The sequence below is a fragment of the Anser cygnoides genome, chromosome Z (genome assembly GCF_040182565.1).
Source record: "Anser cygnoides isolate HZ-2024a breed goose chromosome Z, Taihu_goose_T2T_genome, whole genome shotgun sequence".
NCBI classification, from domain to species: Eukaryota; Metazoa; Chordata; class Aves; order Anseriformes; family Anatidae; genus Anser; species Anser cygnoides.
The window spans coordinates 77,946,087-77,968,576 of record NC_089912.1 but is presented as its reverse complement, the minus strand read 5'-3'; the positions used below and the strand labels follow the sequence as shown (position 1 = coordinate 77,968,576).

General features: G+C 37.6%; 2 protein-coding genes across 4 annotated transcripts in view; both read left to right on the top strand.

Annotated features, from left to right (window-relative positions):
* The window catches only part of TENT2 (terminal nucleotidyltransferase 2), a 41,865-nt gene extending 27,353 nt beyond the window's left edge, over window positions 1-14,512 (top strand). For all 3 annotated transcript variants that reach the window (XM_048079499.2, XM_013190869.3, XM_013190867.3), the window contains 4 exons: window positions 1,586-1,722; window positions 6,428-6,519; window positions 11,783-11,862; window positions 13,380-14,512. In XM_048079499.2, coding sequence (XP_047935456.1) covers window positions 1,586-1,722; window positions 6,428-6,519; window positions 11,783-11,862; window positions 13,380-13,454 — 384 coding nt within the window. In that variant the 3' untranslated portion in view covers window positions 13,455-14,512. The remainder of the gene's footprint in view (window positions 1-1,585; window positions 1,723-6,427; window positions 6,520-11,782; window positions 11,863-13,379) is intronic.
* Window positions 14,513-18,689: 4,177 nt separating this feature from the next.
* The window catches only part of CMYA5 (cardiomyopathy associated 5), a 46,309-nt gene continuing 42,508 nt past the window's right edge, over window positions 18,690-22,490 (top strand). Inside the window, exon 1 of the mRNA XM_048079496.2 lies at window positions 18,690-18,946. Coding sequence (XP_047935453.2) covers window positions 18,786-18,946 — 161 coding nt within the window. The 5' untranslated portion in view covers window positions 18,690-18,785. The remainder of the gene's footprint in view (window positions 18,947-22,490) is intronic.

The window sequence follows — 22,490 nt, the reverse complement described above, 5'->3', positions numbered from 1 at the left end:
TTCATTATTCAAATGGTGTGCAAACATCAGTGCAAACTAAGTCATAGATAAAAATGTAAGTAAAATATACTTAATGTCAATCTTGCTAAGAAAAAGCAACATCCTCTAAGCTAATGCGAAAGAAAATAGCTTATTCTGAAAAATAATGTCCCATAATGTAGCTTTTCTTCCTGCTCAGTATGCCAAGTTCATTGTGCTTACAGATTCTTCTTGTAGTTGAGCAGTTCTCAGGCATTTGAACATAAAAGAAATCTTGCTTTCATTTTCAGAAAATGTCTGCTGCCTCCAAACATTCACTTACTAGTGTTAGTAGATGTCTGTTGTAGTAATTTCATTGTATTTCTGTTTTATATTTTTAGAGGCCAGCAGCACTTGTTCTCTTTACTTGTTTTCCTTTATGTCCGTTTCCTTGTGAGCTCTTAAACTGCTGGTACTAAAATACTTTTCTGTGACTCTTACACAACTTTTTGTTGATTTTTGCAGGGAGTGACTTTCACTCCAGTACAAGCCTAATTAACTTTAGGGTTAAAATTTTATATGCTGCATAACATATGAACAACTTCTGTTCCCCCTTTAGATTTTTATATGTATACTGCATATTTGCTTTTTATGTCCGAATACATATTTTTGGTGTGTTCTGTTGGATTGTTTGCTGTTGCATTTTGAGCTCCTGTAACTATAACAACTATAATTTTATATGCGAAATCATATTGTTTGAGAAGACGACCTCATTTTTTTCACAGCTGTAAGAATGGCCTTTTTTCACAGAAGGTATGTTCCACAGAAGGTTCCAGGAGGTCCTGCAGAATTGGCAAAGAGGACAGGAGTCTCAGACTTTCCAGTCCCACTGGTTTGATCACTAACCATACTCTCCCCAGACAAAACATTGCCTGCCTCAGACGAAACATTGCCTGCTGTGAACTAGTAAATAGTGCATAGTGCTTCCAGTGATATTCTAGTACATAAAGTTTGAGAGTCATGCATATTACTCTTCAAAGTAACAAAGAGGGTGGGGGAAAAAATACAGTAATAACCGAACAGGTTACTGCATTTTTAGATGTATCTTCTTATGTGAATGTTAAACTTGCTGTTGTGTATCTTGGGTTCATTTTCCTTAAAATACATGACATCACTATATAATGTAGCATCCCCTTAGTATAGCCTTCTTTTTGGATTGTTTTTATGCTGCAAAAACTGCTGACTTGGTGATTACTGTGTTTATTTCCCCTATCCTATCTCAGTTCAGCTGCAGCCAGCTCAGTGCAGCCTACCTAACTCAGCTTCTGCTCATGTTGTTTTACTAGCGTGTAAACATCAGTTCAGAGATTCTCCTGTGTTAAAATTATTTAGCAAACAGAAGGCAAGGGTGCTCTCAGATGCTCCTGTGCAAGATGGTTCTACCTGAGCTCAGTCAGAGTAACAAATATCTAACAGAGGAGCACAGGAGTAATAGAGCTCTTTGCTTGTAAGTTGTACTTGAACTTCTAATAAGCAAACAATGGGCAGCTTTTGTGTTGTGAAAAAAATATACACCTAAATTAAGGCAGCGTGTGTGTGTATACATACTCTAATTTTATTTTGACAGGAATCTTTTGATCCTACTATGCAGCTGCATCTCGTTCATCAAGTTCCATGTACCATTCCTCCTTACCTCTCAAAAAATGAATCAAGCCTTGGAGATCTGCTAATAGGCTTCTTCAAATATTATGCCACAGAATTTGAGTAAGTAATAAGCTCTTCTTAGTGTTTCAGAATATTAAAATTTTTCATTTGTTCTATTCATTATATCAGTGCTTTATGACCTTTGAAGAGGAAAGAATAACTGTAATGCAGGAGTAATCACTGACAGAAAAAACAGATGAAATGACTGAAGGAAAATAGGAACGCTGATAGAGTGTCTGAAGTAGTTTGCGTAACTGGGTAGATTATGCATTCAGATAGGGAATTTAAAGCAAAAATAAATAAAGAAAAGTATCTGGCTAGTTTTTCCAGCATAAATTAAGTGCAAATTATTTGAACGATGGACTAATGATGTTTTGCTATAAAAAAAAAAAAGGTAAAAATTATCAATTACAAATCCTGTATTGAAAATTTTCTATAGCTGAGAAGTCATCCTGGGAAATGCTGCACATCACTCAGCAACTTAGATTATTTTTAACCCTTTCTGCTAGGGAAATAAAACTGAATTGTACTGTTGACTTGGCCATCTGTGCATCCCTGATAACTTTAAATCCTGTTTGAAATGAGCAAAACATTTGCCTTGAAGATATTAAAATTCTGTATAGTTTCATTAAAAAATTGCTAGTTGGCTTCAGAAGAGAAACCCAAATTAATGCCCATGCTGAGGAAAAAGCAGGCAGAACATGATGTTTAAATATTTTCTGTGTGATAGCCAGCTAGTGAGAACAAAATAGAGTTATGCTATCCACAGTATATGTTATCTTTGCTTTGAGGTTGCTGATGGAAACAATAGCATAAGCGGGAATGAGGGTAAGAGTTAAATAGACAAAACACAGGGATCTGTGGTGCCTTTTGTGGAAGAGCTAGTATTTTACTCCTGTATGTGTTGAATATTTTCATTGCTGCAATCAACGCCTTTTTTATTCTTTCCTTTTCCTCTAAAACTAGTGTTCTTTTTATGCACAGAATTCTTGAGATTATACTTCAAATTACAAAACTATAAAGTTAGGTCACATTCGACTGATCTGTACCATGTCAGTAAGCTGTCACTGTGGAATTGTAATGTGTTTGATTAAAAAGATTGCTACTTCAATTTTCATAAAAGTGACTTCGTAGATTCCTGTCTATGGAGTAGGACACCACAATACAGGGTTTGATATACAGGATGCATTTTGCTGAAGGAACAGCATGTAGTCAAGAATGAGATGATGGGTAGAGATCATCACTTTGGATAAAATGATTAAATGAAGTTGCCTGCCTGAAATGCTCAACTGATCAACTATGTGCATGTTATTTGTCAGGAAGATGAAGGGAAGATGGAAATATGTTGTTTTAAACCTCCCTCCGCCCCCAGTATAGCAAAGGCCAGTAGGTATTTCAGTTAGAATGTGTATTTTGTTTCACTTGATTCAGTGAGTAATACTTAAGAGCAGGATAGGTCCAAGGAGTAGGGTGCAAAGGAAGAAACAAGAGCACTGCATTCTGCACAGACATAAATAATTTTATCACCTTGCGCTGTGATTTTTTTCCCATATGCTATTAATCTGTTCTGTTTATTTAGACTATAAGTTCTTTCAGAAGAGATTGCCAGTTACCATGTGCTCATTCCGCGGTCTGAGTTTGGGATTTTTGTTGTTTCTAGAAGAAGTAAATTTTCTCCCCCCTTCAGAAGTTATCAGAAATGTGATTTGGAAATTGCTGCATATATGAGACTATAGAGAGCAAGGCTTAAATAATTTACCAACATGGTTGGAGATTCTCTTGCCATAGAGTTCAAGTCTGCATAGTGTTTCACATGATACAGCTGACAAAAAGTATGCTTATATCTTTGTTTTATCTTTCACTATTTCAAATTATCAAAGCTCTGCTGATCATGCAGTAAATGTGACAAAGTAGAAAAATGTATGGAGGTGTCTTAGAAGAAAGTATTTGGAAACTGCTCCATGTTTACCAGGCCGTCTTAAAAGAGTGTCTGATTTCACATCTGCAGCAGTGAGTGAAGGCAGCAGGTTTTCACTTGGCTGCCTCTTTATAAAGTGAGACCTTGAAGCAAGGCGTTGCTACCCTTAAAATGCTGCTAGGGAACCTAGAGATTGTTATTTGGGACTGTGCTGCTTTTGTATTTCTCATTTCAAGTTATGCTGTAGTTGTTTAAGTTGTTGTTAAGTTGTATTTGGTGGACATGATCAAAGATAAGCTACACTATCTTGACAAAATATAAAATACAGTTGCTCTCTCCAGGGCAGAATTAGTCAGATGATAATAATATATTTTTGAATAGAACTATATTTAATAATGTTTGTAGTTGGTACACATTTCATAAGCCAAAGCTACTTGCAGAAATAGATTAATAATATTGATTTGGAAAGTACAGACTTTTTAATCTATTTGTAACATATTCATACACAGGCTTACACCTGGAAATTTTGTTTTTATTCAAATTCTTGTGTTCTTCATGAGGCACTCATACCTGATGTGGAGTGACACTAGAAATAACTAATGATTGCTGTTCAAATGGTTATTGTTAATTTACAGATTGAAATACATGTTAAGACTATTCACTTAACATTGGAAGTTATGAAGTTTTTGTGTGCAAGCCAAAATGTTTATAATTAATAAACAAATCATTTCCTATTGGTAATTCATTTATAATTCAAGTTGATTTTGGTACCAAGGCAGGGTTAATGAAGGTTTAATGTGAGAAAGTAGTCCTTTCTAAGTTTAAATATGGAACTCTTTAAAAAGGTAGAAATGTCTTTTTGTTGTTGTTGTTGTTGCTTCTTGCTAACTAGTATATTATAAATGCATTTGTTTCTTGCTGAGGAATCAAGTCAACTATAACCTGTGGATAAAAAGATGAGCAAAAATTAAGTGTTTGAAATGAAAAAATATTGCCTGTTTAAACTAAACATAGATCAAATACTTTTGTTGTGTAACATTTGTTGCTTGTCTGGATCTCTCTTAAATGCTATTTTAGACAATGCAGAATAGTTGAACTGTCTGCTTCTTCCAGTCACGACCAATGTACTGGAGCTGCAGTTCAAGCTCTTTTGATGTTCCTGTTGCTTATTTTGTTGTTGTAATCTGTCTGTGTGTGTACGTGTTTCTGTTTATAAGCAATTCATCTGAAGTTTTTATTAAGCTTGTGTTGATGACAGGTTATTAAAAAGACATGACGGAAAAGTATTTGGTTCTTCACAATATCTCTAGTTCTTGCAAAAGTAGACGAGTAGTCTACTCCGGGAATTAGGAAGAGGGAGAGTGATAGGATTCAGTGAAAACTTTAGTTTGCATTTAATGCTAGGACTGATCTTCACTCGTATTAATTTTCTAGAGTGAAATCTAAAAATGCACGGCAGTGGGTAACTAGTAATCTAAGGTACACAAACATGTACTTCACTGGTTGTGCCCTGTGCCTTTTTGAAATATCAAAAAGCCCTATTCGTATTCTTAAACAGAGTAGTGTATGTGCTCTATTGAAGTAAAGATGTTTAAGTAAAAATGTTGAATTAAATTCAAGCAGCTGGATTTCATAAGTGTCTTTAATAATGAGTTGTACCCAAGTTAACTTGCAGAATCTGCAGGCACAGACTTTTAGCTGGTATAAACTGTCTTATTGCCACTGACTTAGTGGAGTTATGAGAGCTGATCGACGACCTATGGAACATAGAGTTCTTCCAAATTTAACTGATAATTTAGAATTGTATTTTGTTATACAGTTGATATTAACAGATTTACTGCAGGTGGTTGATGTACGCAGCTGAGTGCCTGTATCTTTGCATTATGTCAAAAGATCCATACAGTCAGGAGATCCAGTCAGGTGTACATAACACCAGTTCAGCTATCAGCATGCTACCCTGCTGTTTCTAATCCCTATCTAGTCAGGGTGTATGATGATCTGTTGTTGGCATTCCAGGCTTTTTGCTAATACAGCAGTTGTCTGGCTTAGTTAAGAACAAATGAAAACTGGCTGGGTAGAACTGGTTAAGATCATAAAACTGCAGGTGGTAGCTTTGGCTGCCATTGTGTTTGGCATATCATTGTGCCAAGACTAATAAAGATTGCTGTCTATGCTGGAGTGCTGTTCCTGTTTGTGTGATCATTTCCTGTGGTTTCATTGTTCTAAATCTGTGTGCAGAATGCAGTAGATTATCTTCAGACGCACATTTGAGTTGTTGCACTGATGTTACAGAATATCAAAAATACCACATATTCAAAGTATTAGTGCTTTCTAATAATTTTCTTGCATTGGGAATGCTCATTTGTAAGCGTGCTTTCTTTGTGTCACTTCATTGTTGAATATATATATATGGCATTCAGTATCAGACTTCCTCTGCACTTAAACTCCTTATGGGCCTTTTTTTCCTCCACAGAAATACCTGAAAGATAAATTTTTGAGGCTATAATTTCTTTTGAATTTAGAAATAAATGTAGGTGTCCATATTCAAGTTGATACTGGCTTTTGAAAAAAAAAAATCTGTCATGAACATATGTTACTCATGGGAAACCTCTGATGTTGTTTTGCAGATGTTTCTATTTATAAACTTACGTGCATGTGGAATTTTTTTCTTGTTTCCTACCCATCATTCCTTACTCTTTTGTAGCACTTTATATTAAATTGCTCATTATTGTAAAGTACTGTGCTATCCAGGCTTGTTATGTAGCAGTATGACAACTTATTAATGTAAACGGACATTATTCAGAATCAAGAGTTAAAAGATCTGCAAATTGTTTTCCTTTTCCCCAGTTGGAGCCATCAAATGATTTCAGTTCGTGAGGCCAAAGCTATTCCAAGACCTGATGGTGTTGCATGGAGAAACAAATTTATATGTATAGAAGGTAAAACATAAAGCTCCTTTATCATCTTTAACTGCTAAGTCACTAAATACATTAATCTGTTACTTTATGGTGATTATATTTTAGTAATGCACACATGTAGTGTATGTATGTAGAAAATGAAGTTTAACCAATGTCAATAGTTTTGGAAACAGTCTCGTCAAAAACATTTGAGAAGGAAGCTTTAAGTTCTATAGAGTTTAAAAATAGTTCTCCTGACCTTTTCTTCAAGAGGACTCATTGCCCTGTTACTTTTGGAACAGAGATTAGGGCTTTGACAAGGAAGGGCCTTAAGAACAGTAGCATGTTTTGCTGCTCTGTAAAAATAGTCTTCACTTTTGCCAAGATTGTGCTTCTGAAAAAACACAGTGGGCACAAAATCAGATTCCTCTCTAAGAATATTCTTTGTTCTAGTAATGCTCTGGCATCTCAAGTCCTAGCAGTAACTAAATTATGCATATGTTGATCCACTTGTGGCTACTATTTTTGACTGTCTTTTGAATGTACAATTTCCGTAGAAACTATGTGATGCCCTCCAGAACTGGAGGGGAAAAAAAAACAGCCAACCTTTTGGAGTCACAAGTATCAGCTTTTTTTTTTTGCATTGCAATTTAGACTGAACTGGGGAGTAGCACAATACAGGGAACCTCCATGTGCTCTTCTTACCTTTCAACTGTGATCGGTAGTCTTCACGGAGAAAACAAACAGTTAACGTGCATAGGAGGTGAAGCTCGGACCAGGGAAAGAGAAGATAATAGACTAAGAGAGGGATTGTGGTTAGAGAGGAGTATGAGGGTGAAGGAAAAAAAAAAAAGCAGGGAAGGGGCCGATAACTACCATGTAAAGTGGGAAGAGTTGACTCTGAAAATAGTCAAAAAAGGGAAGTGAGAATCAGAATGCAAGAGTTGAAGGTGAATTGGCTGGACAGAAGACCATGGGAAAGGAACTAGGATGGAGAATAAGCAGAATTAGAAGTAGCTGGTTTAGGACACTGAGGTGAAGAGGGAAGGTTTGAAATGTGGAAGGTAGCCAGGGTCCTGGCTGTAAATAAATGGGAGACTATTGGGGATTACAGTATCAAGGGTTGAAATTTTAGGTTAAAAGAGCTTGGACAGGAATGGAATGGAGCTTGGACAGGAGCCCAACAGTATGGAAAAGAGTTGTTAAGAAACTGGGAAAATCTTGTTGGTATGGGGTCAGTAAGGCAGAAGACCTGTGGGTTAGGTGCAGATATTCTTCAAAATTCCTGGGGGGAGGGAGTGCAGTATGTGCACTTCATTTCCTGCATTTTTGCTGCTCTATTCAGAGAATAATTACCAACTGGTGAAGTTAGTTATTCTTTGACTGGAGCTCACCAACTTGGCTGTAATTGTATGGGTGGCAGTGTGAACCCGCATGCTCAATTCCTGTCCTTTATTTGTCTTTTGTGGAGAAAAAAAAAAAAAAGGAAAGGAAGTAAAAAAAAGAAAAAAAAAAAAGGAGGGGGGGGGAAAATACAAAGAAAACCCAAAAAAAGCAAATATCAGTCATAGGGAAAAATATACCAAAACCCATGAAGAAAGCTGTACACTTGACTTTTAATTCTCGCATTTCTTAACTCTGAGACTGCAGAGTATCTGCACAGCTGAAATGATCTACTACGTTAGTAGTGGAGGCATTGCCAAGGCTCTGTTCTGAATGTGGGAGGTGGGAATGCTGAGCAGCTGTGCCTGCTGCTGTCATATGATGCTGATCCTCTGAGTTGCAGGGCGGCTGTATGTTTCAGGCTCTCAATCTTTTCACAACATTGCAAAGTGGTTGAATAATTAGATTTTCCTTCTGCTAGTTTGGAAAACAGAATATTAGAACACAAAATAGCCATCCTAGATTTTGTATTGAATATTCTTGATTACATGTAATTTTTTCCTAAGAGTACATTTGCATTTGAACTATTAAAAAGTAAAATTATCTATAGTTGGCATATCTGATTCCTTCCTGCTACAGTGTGCATCCAGACTTTATGAGGATTAATCCCACTCTTAATATCCTAAATTTTTATTTATAAATTGGAAGGGAGAAAAATACATTTCTTATTTCAACCCAAAATAGGCCTCATAGTTCAGCTTAGCAGCTGCTGTAAAAAGTTTAACAAAGTATTTGGGTAGACTTCTGTGTACTTTGAGAAGAAGCTTACAAAAGATACTTAAACACGTCAGCATGTTCTGGTTTCCAAGTCTGTCAGATTTTCCATTTAGAGGACTAAAATTTTAGTAATTGGTATAGTGTGTGTTTTTAAATACCTTAAATATGTTTGTTGATAGATTACAGAAGTCTATGCCAGCAAGTTGTCATAATTCTCTATGTAGCACGATATTTAGGGTTGCTTAAGGAAAAAAAATTGTTCTAAGTTTTATTTGTCTTAAGACTGATTCTCAGTTTTTCTGCTTTTTGAGAAACAAATGGAGTAGCAGCGATCTTTTATGACAGTTTAAAATCTGTCAAGCTATTACTATCATAGGTGCAGAGAGAACACTGCTTTTAGCTAATGATGATGAACATTCCTTGTAGGGTATCTCTAAATTACTGGTGACTGCTGTAGTGTGAGTTTAAATCTTGTCTACATCAAACAATATCATATCAATATTAAACTGTTCTTTTGAAAAAGACAAGTTTGGAAAAACTAGAAACTTGGTAATTTTGTGACAATTATTTGTCTCTTAGTCACTTAGGGAAATTGGATCAGAACCTGTATAAGCTGCATCTGATTGATTCTCATATTTACAAATCTTTCAGTTCAGATATTAAAAATGATAAAAATAATTCTTCAGGGTGTGTTTTGAAGTTTTATGATTTCTTTTATTTTCACTTGGAAATATGATCCCTTTTAGCCTTTTCTTTTAATATCAGTGTTGGAGTTGGATTACATTTTTTTTCTCAACTCAGTGTATGAACAAAGTAACTTATGATGGACTCTCACTCTTCTCGTGGTTAGAAAATACAAAGTGGTAGCAATAGTATCTGATTATAAAAGTATTCTTGTGCTCCAGGGAATGAATTTGTCTTTTGACAACTAGTAAATGTGCAAGAAGAATAAAGGGAAGATGTGAGTCAGCTTTTTTTGACTAGGAAGAGCACCTTTTTTCCCCACTGACAGTTTTGGAAGATTGTACAGCTTTGGTCTTGTTACTTCAAAAAATGTCTCTTGACTCAACATTAAATATATAAAGGTCCTAGCATTAAAGAAACAGTTAAGATCAGATATAAGACAAACAAAAGAAATGCTGTACTGCTTAACATGCTAAGGAATATGGAATTCTTCATAGTAGGTCAGTATGCCAAATTATGTGGCTGGTAGTAGAGGAAGAGGTACCTTTTTTATTACATTGACAGTTTTCTGTTGCAATCTAAATGCATGATGCATTCTACAGTAAAATAAATCTGCCTGTAAACATCCACTAAAAAACTTTATAAGTAGTTTGAAGAAAAAACTTACAGAAATAATACATTTATTGCTTTAAACAATTTATTTCATTGCAAATTTAAATAGCCTTCAGTAATAAAATCCTAATGCCATGGAACATGTTCCAAATTTGAAGTCCCAGTCTACGTAATGGCACAATCCCTGTCTGTGTAATGCTTTATGTTACTTTATGTCCCTATCTGAATAAAAGCAATACATAACCAACTGTTGTGGTTTAACAGTGGAAGGTAGCCAAGCATTACACAGCCGCTCCCTAGCCTCTCTCTTACTCTCCCTCCTCAACGGGACAGGGGAAGAAAATAGGATGAAAAATGCTCATGGGTTGAGATAAGGACAGGGAGATCACTCACCAGTTATGTGACAGTCAATGTAGGGAACAGGCTCATTATAGGGAAGATTAATGTCATTTATTGCCTGTTACTAAGAGACTAGAACATCAAGAACTAAAAGCAAATGAAAGACAACTTCCTCTATCCACCCTCTTCCACCTCCTCCCCCTCAGCGGCTCAGGGGAAGGGGTAATGGGGCTGCGGTCAGTCCCTGGCGCTTCGTCTCTTTGGTCACGGTCACTCTGTGCCCCTGCTCCCCGTGGGGTGCCTCCCACGGGATGCCGTCCTTCCCGAACCGAGCCTGCGGGGGCTGCCCACAGGCAGCAGCTCTTCAAGACCTGCTCCCACACGGCTCCGTACCACGGGGTCCATCCCCCAGGAGCAAACTGCTCCAGCACGGGTCCCCCACGGGCGGCAGCTCCCCCCAGACCCCCTGCTCCTGCGGGGGCTCCTCTCCACGGGCTGCAGCTCCGGCCTGGGGTCTGCAGGGCTGGTTCACATTTTCTCACTCCTCTCTCCCAACTGCTCCCACACAGTGTTTTTTCTCCTTTCTTAAATATGCTGTCACAGGGGTGCAATCAGTGGAGCTGGCTTTTATCTGACACGAGGTAATTCCTGGGCCCTTGCCATATAAAACCAATAGACCAACTAAACAAAAAAATTACCGAATCTAGCACATGCTTCTGTACTTCACTGGTCCTTGAGGACTTTAAGACATTCTGCCAGTGTGAAATTGTGTCATTTACACAGTTCTCTAGTAAGGGTGAAAAAAAAAAACTGTATGAAATCTGTTTTCTAGAGCATTGCAATGCATAATTGTTTAGAACCTGTTACTTTGTTACTAGCATTTTATCAGTTGCAAGGAGTACTTTAATCCCTCAATTACAAAAAAAAAAAAGTTCTGAAGTATTAATTACTAGCAAATAAAAAAAAAAAAGGAAAACATCACAAACTTGTAGTCTGTTAGAAGGAGAAAGCTGCAAATTGTTAACTTATGAACAGATACTGTAGAACAGGTAAGAACTGAAAATGTTTTTACAGCAGTTGATACTTAGGTAAAAAGCTGTAGCAAATGTTTTAATGTTCTTTATGTATTTCACTAAAACTGTTGATTGAGATGAACCTAACGTAGCAAGTCTCAAAACATTTCAATATGCAAAATCATATTTTGATATGTCATCACAGACTGCAAAGCAGTCACAAGTAATTACTGATGCATGAATTTGGCACAGTCATACCATGCTTAGATAGAAGTAATAATTTGGCTTTATTGTGGTTTACCTACCATTAGAGTGTTCAGAGTGTGAGCATTTTTTGAGGAATATTATATGGAAATAACACAGAAGTGGAATCAGCTGTGCAAAAACCTTTTGGGAAGCAATTATACATTGACTCTTTTTTTTTCTTCATTCCTAGCTCAGCGAAGACAGCATAACTGTAGTTTTTTAACACGTAATATTTGCATTTGATCTTGCAGAGCCCTTTGATGGAACAAACACTGCTAGAGCTGTGCATGAAAAACAGAAGTTTGATTTTATTAAAAATGAATTTTTCAGGGTAAATATTGCATCTGATGTCATTTTTCCAGTCACTTTAGTTTTCAAAATAATTATAAAAAGGATGGTCATTGAACCGGCCTGCTTCTGATGTTTGTGTTATGATTGGTTTTATGCTTTGTATCGTGTGTATATATGATTTTACATATATTGCATATAAAATTACATATATATATATATATATATATAAATCTTGTTTAAATAGGAGTAGTAAAACTATTAATATCTATGCTAATAAGAATCAGGCTTAAATTGAAATGAGTACTTGAAATAGTAAACCCTTTGTCTTAAGAATTTTCAGATTTACATAAACAAGAAAATACTGTGATAGTTGATAGCTATAAAAACATAACTATTTTCACTCATAATTTCTTCCTACACTAATTTGACTGGTAATAATATTATAATAATATAAAATTGACTGTTTTATACCTCTTACAGTCCCTTTTTGTAATACCTTGGTTTTCTGCTGTTTTTTGACAACAGAATTAATTTGTTAGTTTTCTTTGGGGAAATCACAATTTTAGTGCATGAGTAATTAAAACTGGAGCTTATACTGTTCCAGTCAGTGGAGGAGACAAGGAAACTTTAAGTGAAAAAAACTGTGATTTAGGCCTTGGTTAAATATCTTGCTTCTAAAAATCTTTGCTGCCAGTTATTGTATTATTTTCTGCTATGATAGCTATTAATTTTGGAATTACACTCATGTGCCTAAGCTCAAATTCTGGTGTTCTGAGATTTCTGACTATTCATAGTGCAGTTATAAGTAGTGATTAGTGTGCAGAACTGGCTTCCACCTTTAACCGGTTAGACATCATAATTCTATTCAGAAATGTTGGTTTCCTTCTATTTAGCTATTTTAGCATAAAAAATACTTAACTGTCCACATTTTTTTCCATAAAATACTTGATTGTTAATCTGCTAAAGCAATGATTGACAAAGTAGACTGGGATCTCAGTGCTGTTTTGTGCTGAAATCAGAGTGAACTTCTCCTTTCAGAGTTTTCAGTTAAGAAATTGTTTTCAAACCTGTGTGGTTTTCTGAAAAAAGTAAAAGCAGTTGTCCAAGCTGTCTGGAAGCCTATATGTTGGAGTGTCCTGGAATCCAGAAAAGAATACAGAAGAAAAAAAAAAAGTAAATAACCTGTTTTAAAGACACAAATTCTGGTAATGTTAGAGTATAACTTCCTGTATCAGGAGCAGTGGCGTGCTTTTAAGATCATTATTTTACAGGCAGATTATCAATGTAATACTTAAATAATGTGAACATTTCAGTCTCCACAAAAATAGATCCACTCTCTTCTTGAAAGTACATACCTTTCTCAATAATTCATACATTTTGCATACCTTTGGATTCTTCTTCCCTAAAATAAATAAATAAAATATTATGACTTGGAGTGGGGGTGAAGAATCAAACTGATATTTGTGGATATGTGAGGCTTACTACTTACAGTGATATTTAAATATAAATGGCAAAGATGATTTTGCTTTTTAAATCTTTTATTTTTTTTTTCCCCAGTCTTGGCAGGCACTGCAAAACAAGAAAAATCTAAACAGTATACTACCCTTAAGAGCAGCTTTACAGAAAAAATAACCAACTTCTTTCGTTTTCTCCGTTTTGGATCCTGCTGAAATACAGAACAGTATCAAAATCAAAATGCAGTTACACGCATGGGTTTTTTTATGACGTGCTTTTCTTGGTAAACTTTTGTTAAGGAAATCTTTATAAGACAGAATACATATTTTATGATTGACACTTGTTAATACTGCTGTTTATTCAAATGTGTTTTCTGAAAACACTTGTGTTGTTGACTTCTAGAAGAGACTTGTGACTCAAACAGCAGACTACAGAAATAAATATATTCTAAGGAGATATGGGGAATGTACTGACTTGTGTCCATAATCTGTGTAATCATCAATTGAGACACGTTTAACAATGAAATAAAGGAATTCAGAGCTAATGATGTATGAGTCTGTATCCTTAAGTCATTGCACACTTTACACTCTTGATGAACAGGCAGTCTGTGCTTTATGTGTGCTTAATGCAGTACGCACTTTTGCTCAGCTCAGCACTTTCTGTTTTTATTTCCCATTTATATGGAACAAAAGGCAACAATTTACGCAAATTAAGCTAGATTATATTTGTTAATTTTTGGATACCAAGAACTGTAATCTAAACTGGAATTTTCAAACAACAGTTCTACTACAAAGAAGTTAAAATAAAAAACGGCAAATCAATTTATATGAATGCTTTGTATTGACCAACAGTAAGCAAGATAAATTTCAGTGCTTCATTTTACATATTCAAAGTAGTAGGGATGTCTGTTTAAAAAAACTCAACCCTCCAACTGCTACAGTAAGCTGGGCTTTTGTTCTGATTTTGTGCAAGTATTTGTAAATCAGTCAGGTACTGTAAAAAGAATTTAAGTAAGTCTTGAAAATTTCAATAATCTTGAAAATTTTACCTTTTCCAAATAAAAAAATTGTGAAACTTCTTTTAGACCTGCTGTAGCACAGTTTGTGCCTCTCGTTTGTTATTAAAGACCAACTAATTGTTGAAACTGTACTTATAATTGATGTCAATCATATTTTCATTTTTAAACTTTAATATTTTGTATGGTGTCCAGTGAAATAAAGTTTATACATGGAAAATACAGCTTTTTTCCTTTTTTTATGTTGTTTGGTATTGGGCATTTAAAATATTTTCTAAAATTAAATAGAAAAGGAAATGAATGTAAAAGTCAAGGTACCTGTTAAACCTTTTCTATGGTTATTTTGCACTGCATCCAGGTATAACTTTCATCTATTGCTGCTTCTAACAGCAGCCCTTATAACTGTTAAACAGCAAACATTGCTTCTTGTGCAAAATGTAAATTCTAATTTATTTTAAGTCTTACAATGTAGAAGTAATACAAACTGTAAACTGCCTGCTGAGGCGTCACTTACACAGACAATTAATTGTGATCCAGTCTATCTAATAGTTTGGCTTGCTTCCTGAGACAATTTCCTTCTGCAATTTACACAGGCTCTCAGTTTTAATCTGACTGGTAAGCCACTAAAATATTGTCCCTTCATGTGTATTTGCCCCCACACAGGCCTTCATCTTTATAAGGTGATAGATGTTTCACCTTCCTTTTTACCTCATTTTATTTAAAATGCAACCAGAAGTTTTTAGTACAGAATGATGCCTTGAATAAAAGATGGCATGCAAATTGGGAGGTGGAGGAGATGTTGCTCCTTTTAAAAAAAAAAATCTTGCCATCTTTTTGTCTATAAAATGTAAACTTTCTCAAAATAGTATAAATAAGAAGGGGCATGTGTTTAAACTTGGCAAAAATGCATTTTAAGTGAGCTGGACATGAATCACAAAACTTTAATCATCTCTTAAGATTTTGCATTCAGAACATGTACAGTAAAAAATGACCATCACTTTTGGAGTTAATATGTCCCAGCCCTTAAATTATTGTCTTATGTTGGAAAATCTTTTTTTTTTTTTTGGTATCTGTTTCAAAACAGACCAATAAAAATCTGAAACCTTCAAGCAACTTTTTAAAATTGACCCAATTCAGTAATCTCTTTAATACAATCTTACAATGGCCTGTATCCTTAAAAATACTTGTTTTTAAAAAAAAAAAAGTTTATGTACTTCTGATAAGCTATTTTTATAATCAAAAATGTAAAGTCTAGATGTTAGTTTTTGCAAATCTTGGGACAAGCGTGTTTGTCACATCCTCTCTTAAGAGAAAACTCCCCAGTAATTTAACACTTACGTAGCACTTAGCTGTGTTAGCTCAATTGCAGGCAGAATCCTGTGATGTGCAAATTAATGTGACTTGGTTTACCTTACAGTGAAAGAAGCGACTTGGACAAGTGGGTATCTAGCAAGAGCACAGACAGTGGCAATACTTTCATGTATTAAAAGATAATCTGAGAGGTCCAGAAAACAAATTTCACCAGTGTCACCTTATATTATTCTTTTGTCGAGGCAAACAAATGTCATTACTTTCCATGGAAATGCCAGACAACTGGAACAAGTGGACATGATGTTGGGCTGCAACTTTTGACAGAAAACTTCAGTTAAAGTACCACAGTATAAATTGTTTTGGGATAAGGACTAGGAACTGAACTTTAACTTTGGATTCAGTTCTGCATAGTTGGAAGTTGTTGAGAGACTAGATTTTCATCTACTCAGGGTAGGTATCCAGAGCAAGAAATGCACTAAGGGCCACTGTAAATTTTAGCATTAACATGAAGTCTCCCTTTTGCCTCAACTTCAAAATAAAAATCTTTGTTACATCTTGGTGTACACTCTGGGAAGAATACTTTTTCTGGGTCATCTTTACTAAAAGGTCTGTTTTTCATTGCTAACCAACATTTCAATGTGTGTGCAAGATACTAACATCTCTGAGGCCTCTTACTACCTACAAACAAAAATGCTTTATTTCAGCTTTGTAATTTTAGGGGTAGTTTTGTGTACTTGTTTTGGCATTGGGTTCACCTGTCACTTCTCACATTATATAATGTCAGAAACTGCTAATGTCTTATCTAGGATTTTAGGAACTCTCTTTAATCTTCTAGCAGGGCTTTTAATTAATAGGCTTAGATTTGTATGGGAGCAAGAGCTCCCAGTTCAATGTTATCAAGAGCTTCCAATTAAATAACAGTAGTACCAGAATTGGCATAGGCTGTATGCTGTGAATATTAAACTTCATGTATCTTCTAGCTCTCTTGCTTCTAGTTATATGTGATATTTGAAGTAACCAGGGAAGGGGGCATAAAAAATATGCTCTACGTATCTTAAGGTATTCTGACAATATGAGAGTTATTTTTAAGAAATACGTTCAGAAGAATCATAGAATGTCTCAGGTTGGAAGGAACCTCATAGATCATTTATTTCCAAACCCACTGCCATAGGCAGGGACGCCATGGCTCAGGTTGGAAGGGACTTCACAGATCATTTATTTCCAAACCTGCTGCCATAGGCAGGGACGCCACCCACTAGACCAGGTTGCTCAAAGAATTCAATATGAAACAATTTTAAGACCCAAATTGAAGGGTTACATGGTTATTTTGAATAAATAGGCAGACATAACAGGAGGATGCAAGAGGAATTCTAGAACACCGAAAGGTAGTGTTTGTGAATACCATTCTAAATGCCTATTTGTAAACAATGCTTTATTTGAATTTAGGTCACTGAACTTGATTCACAGTACATTTATTTGATGTTAAATTCCAGTCCTTCAGAGAATGTCACTCCTGATCTAATGTACTGTTGCTCTGGGGAATCTCACGAGTACTTTGTAGTGTTCGTTTTTGTTGTGTTTGTCTTGTTTTCTCTAGAAATTCAGTTGATCTTTTAATCCTTATGTGTATTGATATAAATCTTTCCCTCCTACAGAGTTTGATGCTTGTAAGAAAGGCATGAGAGAATATGCTATTTTGGTCAACTTAAAGGCTAAAGTAAATTGTGAGAAATACAGAAAGGAGAGAACAAGTTCTGAAAATAATTTGGAGTGGTACTGGTGAAAGGGTTGTCACCTTGTTGTCACCTTCCTCTCACTGTGTGTGGACTGAATCAAAACTTGTGCAATACACACGTTTCATATAGATTGATTTCTACCAGACTGTAATGCTCATCTACCATACATACACTTTCTCTGAACTCACAATAAAATCTAGAGTTTAAGTTTAGTATGCATTTCAAGTACTCTGAGAAATTACATTTTGACCTTGTGAATTGTGTACCACTGGTGTCAGTGGGTTGGTCAGGAGAACAGATTGCTTTTATACACACATACTGTTTAGGAAGTATTTTACATCAGGTGAATTTGACAGTAAAGTTTTAATTTAGCACTGCAGAGAGAGCTTGTACTTAGAAATACCTGCTTGGGTGTTTCTGTATTTATAGCACTAGGAAGAGTTCGCTGATTGCTTGACAATTGTCTTTTAAAACTAAAATTACTGAGATTAGAGTTGTGCTGGGTATACAAACATTGTATATACCTGAAATAATTTGGAAGTTCTTCATTTAGAATCTGAGCATAGATGCTTTCCTCTCCCTCTTTCATTTCATTTTGTTTTGTTTTGTTTATTTTATTTTTATTATTTTTTTTTTAAAGACTTTTTTTGGCTAGTGATTTGGAAATCCTTCCATTTTGTTTGTGAAAAGCACTGCTTTCTGAGTGAAAATGCAGAATATTAAAGGACAAATGTGGCTTGACGTTAACTCTTCATGGTAATACAATTTGGTTTTGCTTTAAATTAATATTGGTTCTAGTCCACCGAAAAAAGATACTTGAGATGTCCTGGGATTTAATACATCAGTGGATTTCAGGGTTCAAACATATGCCCTACATGTTGTTAAAAACCAACAGTGTACCTGATACCTCTCAGAGCACAGCATTAGTTACTAAAGGTGCACTTCCAAGTCTCACCCCCTGGGTAATCTCCTGTGACCTCTCTAGCTCCAGGAGGTCTTGCCTTGAGCCACCACATGTCCCCAGCTGGGCTCCGTGCTGGAAATAGCATTTGGGCATGCTAAAAGCAGCTTTTCTGCAGGGGCACGAGAAAACACTCGCTCTGTTTGTGCCTCCCCCCCCCGCCCCCAGCTCTTTAATAAGACCCGCTTGGAGCAGCTTGGCTGGGGCTTGGGCCCCGTTCCCCAGCCCATGGCCTTTGCCTTTGGGGCAGCGTGCGGCAGCCGGCCGGCTGTCAGCCTCCGCCACGTGCCCTGGCACCCGGTTGGTGCAAGGACCCGGGGTGGGACCGGCAGCCAGTCGGTGCTGCAACTTCACTGCCTCTATTTAAAGACTGCCCTGAGTCAGGAGAAGTGAGAGCTGCTGGGGATGACAGTTGCTTCAGGCAACCCTGGGGAGGACAGGGTCGGGGGTAAAAATCACCGTCGAGGGCCTGAGCTAGAAAGGGAATGGAGGGGTACCGCGGCGCTGAGTGTGACCGGGCATCCGAGACCTCCTCCTTCATAGAGGATGAAGAAGAAGAGGAAGAGGAGGAGGAGGAGGAGGAAGAAGAGGAGGAGGAGGAGGAAGAGGCTGTGGACCCAGAGGAAGCAGAGGAGCTGACTAACAGGTACTGCCTCCCCCACGGCTGCGCAGCCTCGGGGCTGCTGGCGGCCTCGCCTGACAGCACTGCCCTGTGGGGGCGAAGGCTTGGGTGTAGGCCCGGTTCAGTCCCTCTTCCCCCTTCCAACTTCTGCAGGGGCTTTTTGATTGCTGCAGATATGAGGTGGGGGGTGTTTTGGGTGGGGATGGCCGTAATTAGGTTTTGTGCAGCAAGTGCCGGCTCTGAGTTCCCTGAAAGCTTTTCTATTTAAAGAGCCTCTGGCATGCCAGCTCAAGTGGCATCTCCCTCTGCTCCTCCCTTTCTGGCTGACTCTTTGTCACATTTCGATCTGAGACGTGTTGGAGATTTGCCTGTCGGAGGAAAAATGGTCAAATATTATAATGGTGCGTTTAAATTTGTTCCTTTTTTCTGCCTTCACTCCCGTCCCTCCCTCATCAGTCCTTTCTTTTTTCAAAAAAGTAAAAACTTGTTCTACACACTCTCCACTAACAATCAGGATTTGTGAGGCTGATTTTTGGGTGGAATGAGGTGTCACTTTGACTTACTTATTTTTTTTATTTTTTAACTCTTGCACGGAAGCTGTTTTTGTCCTAACACTGCATTTCTACCATGAGGAAAACAAGGCGAGGGAACTTGGCCCAGCACACAGTGCGTGGTGTTGGTCCCACAGTGGATGCGGGGGCGTCTGCAACTCGACTCACCCTAACATCTTCTTCGGCCATGCAAACACAGTTACTTTCATAAAGAGACAGAGAGGCCACCTCTTTGTACCAGGCTGCAAGGTTTCTTGAGCAAAGCCAACCAGTTTGGGGTGAATACTTTAGGAGGAACCGATAACATTATTGTTGACAGTTTAAGATATTTTCAGAAAGAACTTTTGTAAGAAATTTTGGTCATACAGGTCCTAAAACTGAAGTGCTGTGGAGCCATCCTGCATTTAGAAACTGCTCTGAGTATAACAGTGCAAAGCATTTCTCATTTTCACTGAGCTTCACTGGGACAGAAAGAGATGGACGAAGAGAGGTGGTGGGACAGCATCTGTGCAGCCTAAACCACCCTGAGTCCTGCAGAAGTGAAATTTAAACAGGGAAATGTAGCTCAGGAGAGTTGGAAAAGCTCTGTGCTCTGAGAATGAAGAGCTAGTTTTCCAAAAAGGGGGGGATGCCTCCTGTAGGTGACGTTGCTTTTCTCCCAGGGGAGACGTTAACTCGGGTCCGCACTGGCAGTGAGAGGGGTTACATGACTATAAATGGTATTTACACCTGCGCGTAGCTGTAACCTGACAAGAAAACCAGCTGAAGCTGGAGCTACTCACTCCAGACAGCTAAAACACAACAGCCTGGATTCTTTTTTAATGCTATCTGCAATTAAATGGCTAATAATAAAACTCAAATTGTAGAACACAACATGAGTAGGAATGGCTAACTTTTCCATTAAAGGAATGGAAATACATGTCTGTATGTAGCACTGCAGCTATTTACTGCTCATGACGGGAGGACGACTTCTCCTCAGGTGCCTGTTTGCAGCTCCCCACAGCTGCGACTTGCTTCTGGCTAGCAGCCTCTGCAACCAAAGCTCAGGCGTTGCATTGCAAAGCTTAATTAAATCACAGAAATCATTCCCTTTAGCAGTCAGTTATATTACAAATTCCAGAGTTCATACCTACCTTTAACCATCTACTAATAAGAGAGAACAGAGTCTACCAGCGAGTTCTTTAACAGCTGTGCCCAGTGGTAACTGAGTATATAACTCCATTTGATTAGTTTAATTAGGCTAATTGAGATGCAAAATTTTGGTTTTGGCACAGATACAGTAACTGCACTGAGCACTCAGAAATAGCTTATTAAAGTTAAATAAAACGAATTCTTTAACAGCTTAAAATTTGATATTGCAAACGTCAGTGTGCTAGTAGAGTTTAAAGCCTTCTGCTATGCTTACTGCCCGGGCAAAATTCATGGGAAGTACTGGCTAAGCAAGAACAGCAGGGCGAAACCCCTTCCGTGTACTCACCGAGTCTGTACTATAGTTATTGGTTGACAAACATTTTTTGAAGCCCCGGATGCAGAACATAATTTTCTGGTGTTTTGAAAACGTAGCTGAGAGGATATGTAACCAATATGCAAACTTGGCCGAAGACAGCCTGTCCTGGCCCCTGTCGTCACTGATTTATTTTTAACAGCCCCAAGCTCTCTGCCGTTTTTGTGTTCCTCCTTTACATGCAGTTGAATGGCACCTGATTGTGCAACATCGCAGTCAGCAGGAAGTTCCCCATTGGCTCCTTCTATTTCCATCTTCCGAGCATGCATATTCTCATTCCTATTTTATAAAAGAATTATGCAACACAACAGCAGGCCCAAGGTCGGGAAGTGCTTCAGGGAGTGAAGCAGAAGAGTCTCGGTGTTCCCCTGCTCCCTTCACGTCACTGTACGAGCCCTGGCTGACCTGCACCACCTCCACATGTGTTCCTTTGCAGCAGTTATGGAGCCGGGCACATTTTTTGCTGCAGCTTTCTTCATGCGTGCCCCTTCCAGCAGAGAAGCCTGTCTTCTGCGTCTTGTTAATCTCCACCGGCTGCCTGAGCAATGAGCAGGTGCCTGTGTACAGCGCTCTGATGGCAGGTCAGGGTAAAGGTTTGGTTTTGTTTTCCCTTCCATAGCACAGGTAGAACGCCAGCCAGCTGTCAGACCCCTATGGGTTACTGAGAGCACTTCTGAGGATTAAGAAAATTATACTTCTCTGATAGAAAGTGCTTTCCTGTTGGAAATGCACCACTTAATTCATAAGTCTCTTTAGAGTGTTCAAAAAATGCATAAAGCTGCAGCAGAGCTTATGGCTTGCCCAAGAATTATGATGCCTGCACATAAAGCAGAAAAGTTCAGGTTTTACTATGCTTTTTAATGTAATCTGTAAACAATTTGGTTTCCTATCACAGTTTGTTATGCAAGTAGTGCGACTAACACATGACATCAGAACCCATATAAAGCTGGAGTAAGGCATCGCATCCTGGTCAGTATAAATAACCCATTGATCTTCAAAAGGTTCATGCGATATTTTCTTGCCTTTGGGCATTTTGCTGTCTGAGACTGATGGCTCTTGACAGATGTCTTTTTTTTTCTAGTTCCATGTAGAATAGATCATTTAAATAGCAAAATATTTTCAAAGCACTTGTTTTATATTTTAAGGCAAACAGCAAACGTGAGTAGATTTTAATTTTTGTGTTGATGACTGTGAGATTACAGTCTAGTTGTGGGAAGATAGCACCCAAGTGGTTTGTGTACCTGCTGGAATACCTGAGCCTCTAACTGTTACGTGACATTTGAGCAGCTGTGGCACAGTTCTGCCTCTCATAACTTTCCCAACTGATTTACTTTTGCAGTGGCAAAGTCTCAGCATGTGTCTGTAGACAAGGCTTACGTTATAAGGACTCTGCAGTCAATTTATATGTGTTTCCAGGTAGCTGGAATGGGTGTGGGACTCTCTTTCTATTTAATGATGACCTAAAAAGGCCAGTTAATGAGGTAAAAGTCATGGAGTTCTGGAAATTCCTTCT